This window comes from Sinocyclocheilus anshuiensis, unplaced genomic scaffold (assembly GCF_001515605.1).
Source record: "Sinocyclocheilus anshuiensis isolate Anshui unplaced genomic scaffold, SAMN03320099.WGS_v1.1 scaffold2430, whole genome shotgun sequence".
Lineage (NCBI taxonomy): Eukaryota > Metazoa > Chordata > Actinopteri > Cypriniformes > Cyprinidae > Sinocyclocheilus > Sinocyclocheilus anshuiensis.
Window position 1 is genome coordinate 125136 of NW_015556097.1, and position 3513 is coordinate 128648.

A 3513-nucleotide genomic window follows, 5' to 3' on the forward strand; every position below is an offset into this window, starting at 1 on the left:
AATTAAAATAAGCATGTAACGACCACAAACGGAGGAAAATAGCGGAGTAAAAGTACCGATACATCACTTAAAATGTATTCAAGTAAAAGTACACAATTTTTAAACTACTCAAAAAAGTACAATTACTGATAAAAACTACTTAATTACTGTACCCATGAGTATTTGTAATTCGTTACTTCACACCCCTGGTGGCAGGGCAGGGTCTGGTTTGGTTTTTTAGACACCTGGCCGTATCCCCTTAAAGAAATCTCTTTCTTCTGATTACAAGCCTTGAGCTCTGCCCTAGGCCTGGGCTTCCTGGCCCAGCCTTTAACAGGTAAGTTCTTTTAGGGTATGCAGCTCAGGCCCTTGGCCGGAGGGGATAATGTCACTGACAGCCATCAAGGCGTCCTTGGGGCAACTCCCATGGCTATGGTAGAGTTGGTACTTAGTGCTCGCCATGGTTTCTGGCATGCACTCCCCTCAGCATGGCGGCGTGGGTATACCGTTCCCCATAGCGACCTCTAGAGGACGCAGTTCGAAGGTCCCTCGGAAGAGAACGTCTCAGGTTACGTATGTAACCATGGTTCCATGAGAAGGGAACGAGACACTGCGATCCCTTGCCATGCATCGGACGTAAGCTTCAGACGAAGAAGCGGATGACGTGTTCTCTCGGCACCCTTTTATATTGTGGTCACGCCGGGTGATGACGTCACAGGTTGTCGCCGGCCAATGTTATTGTCGTGTTTAGATGTATGCTTCAGACACCGGTCACGCTGAAGGCGTTCCCCCATAGCGACCTCTAGAGGACACAGTGTCTCGTTCCCTTCTCAGGGAACCATGGTTACATACGTAACCTGAGACGTTTTATTTGAGAAAAACCATTATCAAATACACTTTGAAACTCAAAGGTCCGCTACAACCTGTCAAAATAAAAGTTTGATTTAACTCGAAATTATGATAAATATATTAGCATTGTTCAATGTACTTCAAAGTTAAAATAACAACAATAATAATATTCTTTACAATAATTAATTTAAACATTATTTTAAGGAATATCATGTTTGTCCATGTTTTAACTTAGTATACCTCTGATGTGCAGAACTTTGCCAAAAATAAAAGTTGTTAAATTTTAATTTGATAACATTTTAAAACATTAATTAAAATGTTTAAGTGTGATATAGATATATATAAGGTGTATAGCTTTATTTTTTAATTGTTTTTTTAAAATGAGATTTAGGACTATTTATTTCTTTTTTTCAGAAGGGAGACTTCAATACTTTCATTAAAATGGTTTCAAGTTTGTTGTAATAAAGGATTTGTTCACTCAAATAACTTGTTCTTATTCTTTTAAGAGTCATTGTTACTGATAAGAATTATTGTTTAATATATACCGTGATATTTTCTGAGACAATTATCATACTGTGAAAATCTCATACCGTTACAACCCTAGTAGGAAATGTACAAAATATCTTCATGGAACATGATCTTTACTTAATATCCCAATGATTTTTGGCATACAAGAAAAAATGATAATTTTGACCCATACAATGTATTGTTGGATATTGCTACAGATATAACCGTGCGACTTATGGTCCAGGGTCACAAATGTAAAAAAAAAAAAAAAACATTCACAAAAAATGTAAATCACCATTAAACAAAAGAAGACAGGCACCTGTGAAACCACCATGTCTCCACCTGGTCCTCTATCTGCTCCAGCAGTCTGTTGCAGTCAAAGTCAGACTTGTCACACACAGCCTCTACGATCTCTAACAGACGCGTTTCACTGCGTGCACACACACACACACACACAACAGGCTTTGAAACAAAGGCTGCAGACCAAACATTAAGATCACATATATGAGGATGACGATCCTCTGTTCTGTAATAACACTGCGAGTCGGATCAGTACAGATGTTTACCTGCGTGCATATTTTGCCAGTTTCTCCTCTTCCCAAGCTGTGTTCCCTCCTCCGAAATTCTTATTGGCTGTTCGCTCCAAACCCTAATGAAACAAGCACCATCATCTGAACTCAACGCTACAACATTCTTGTCAACATATAAAACCTTAACACTAGGTTTAGAGCATGATGCATAAATTACACAACGGTGTATATTCACAATATATTTGCAAAGATTTTACAGGTCAAATTGAACAAGACTGTGATTTTGATGATTAGATTAGTTTCATAGTTCTTCCTTGTCTCAGGACTCACAAGTATGACAGTAAGTTTTCTGTTATTTTTGGGACTTTTATATTAAGATGTTATATTGAAATAATTGTAAATGTTGTTTATTATTATGTTTTGTTATATGTGTATATAAAAGAACATGTTCATATCAAACAAAAAGATAGATGTCTGCACATTTACTATTAATTAAATAGATTTTTAAATTGGCAAAAATTGCAGCTCTAGAATGTTTATTTACAAAAAAGGATGGGGACTGTGCCTGATGAAGACCCGACTGGTTGAAACACTGCACTGGCTCTTGTGAATAAACCTTTAATTTCAGTGTGCTGACATTTGTCTTTTTCATGTGTGTTTTTTTATTTAATTTTATCTTTTGTTTTTGTTTCCTCATATAAATGGGCCCTGTTGAAATATGCTGAGCATATGCTGGTTAGGTATGTTTTGAAGCATGGCTGCTGGTTTGAGCTGGATTAAGCTGGTCCTGAGCAGAAGCTAGTTGCTTAGGACCAGCTTAAACCAGTTTTTCAACCGGGGAAGCTGACTGAATATCCTATTTCACTCTAAGTTAGAAAATGATATCAGAATGAGCAGTAGCTAGTGAATGAGATCACCCAGACCTTGATGAAGCTGTCTGTGAGTCTGCGGCAGGTCTGACAGGGCGCCGTCCTCACCGTCCCCACAGACAGGAGCGAGCAGAGCACCAGCGCAGACACGAGCGGCCACGACCAGCACATCCCGTCCTGCACACACACACGGCCATCAGCGTCCATATCACTCAGACCGCACACACCAGCCCAGAACCACTCATCTCACTGCCATGCCTCACCTTTTCTAATGCATTACAGACCAGCCCAGGATACTCTCAGCCAATCAATTACTACTACATACCATTACTGTAGTTTATGATTGCTGGATAAGGATTTTGACAAACCATTTTATAAAGAAATTTCTTGCTAAACTAGAAACAATTATATTCAAACTGAATATTCCTGATATATGCTACAAATGTAAACAAGAGAAGGAAAAAGAGAAAAGGAGAAGGGAACTTTATTCCATTGTATGTGGGAATGCACTAACGTTAATTGTTTTGGGGTTAAAATATTGAAAATTGTAAGTCAAATCATTGGAAAAGTTATTCTTCTTGATCCCAGGTTGTGTTTATTACGTATTTGTCCTCTGAATTTTAAAATCACCAAACATGAAAGATTGTTGTTAATTCTCTGTTTGCTGGAAGCTAAACGTGTAATTGCATGTTCTTGGAAAAAAAGAAGAAAGTCCTGGCGTGTCTCAATGGATAAAGGGGATGACCTCATGCCTTGCCTTAGAAAAGATTACCTATCGA

The 3513-nt window shown here is 38.3% G+C and overlaps 1 protein-coding gene across 1 annotated transcript in view; it reads right to left on the reverse strand.

Annotated features, from left to right (window-relative positions):
- Positions 1 to 3513, reverse strand: part of LOC107676212 (cysteine-rich with EGF-like domain protein 1) — a 37624-nt gene that overhangs the window by 32476 nt on the left and 1635 nt on the right. Inside the window, exons 2-4 of the mRNA XM_016470715.1 lie at positions 2789 to 2911; positions 1902 to 1984; positions 1655 to 1765 (exon numbers count right to left, since the gene is read on the reverse strand). Coding sequence (XP_016326201.1) covers positions 1655 to 1765; positions 1902 to 1984; positions 2789 to 2905 — 311 coding nt within the window. The 5' untranslated portion in view covers positions 2906 to 2911. The remainder of the gene's footprint in view (positions 1 to 1654; positions 1766 to 1901; positions 1985 to 2788; positions 2912 to 3513) is intronic.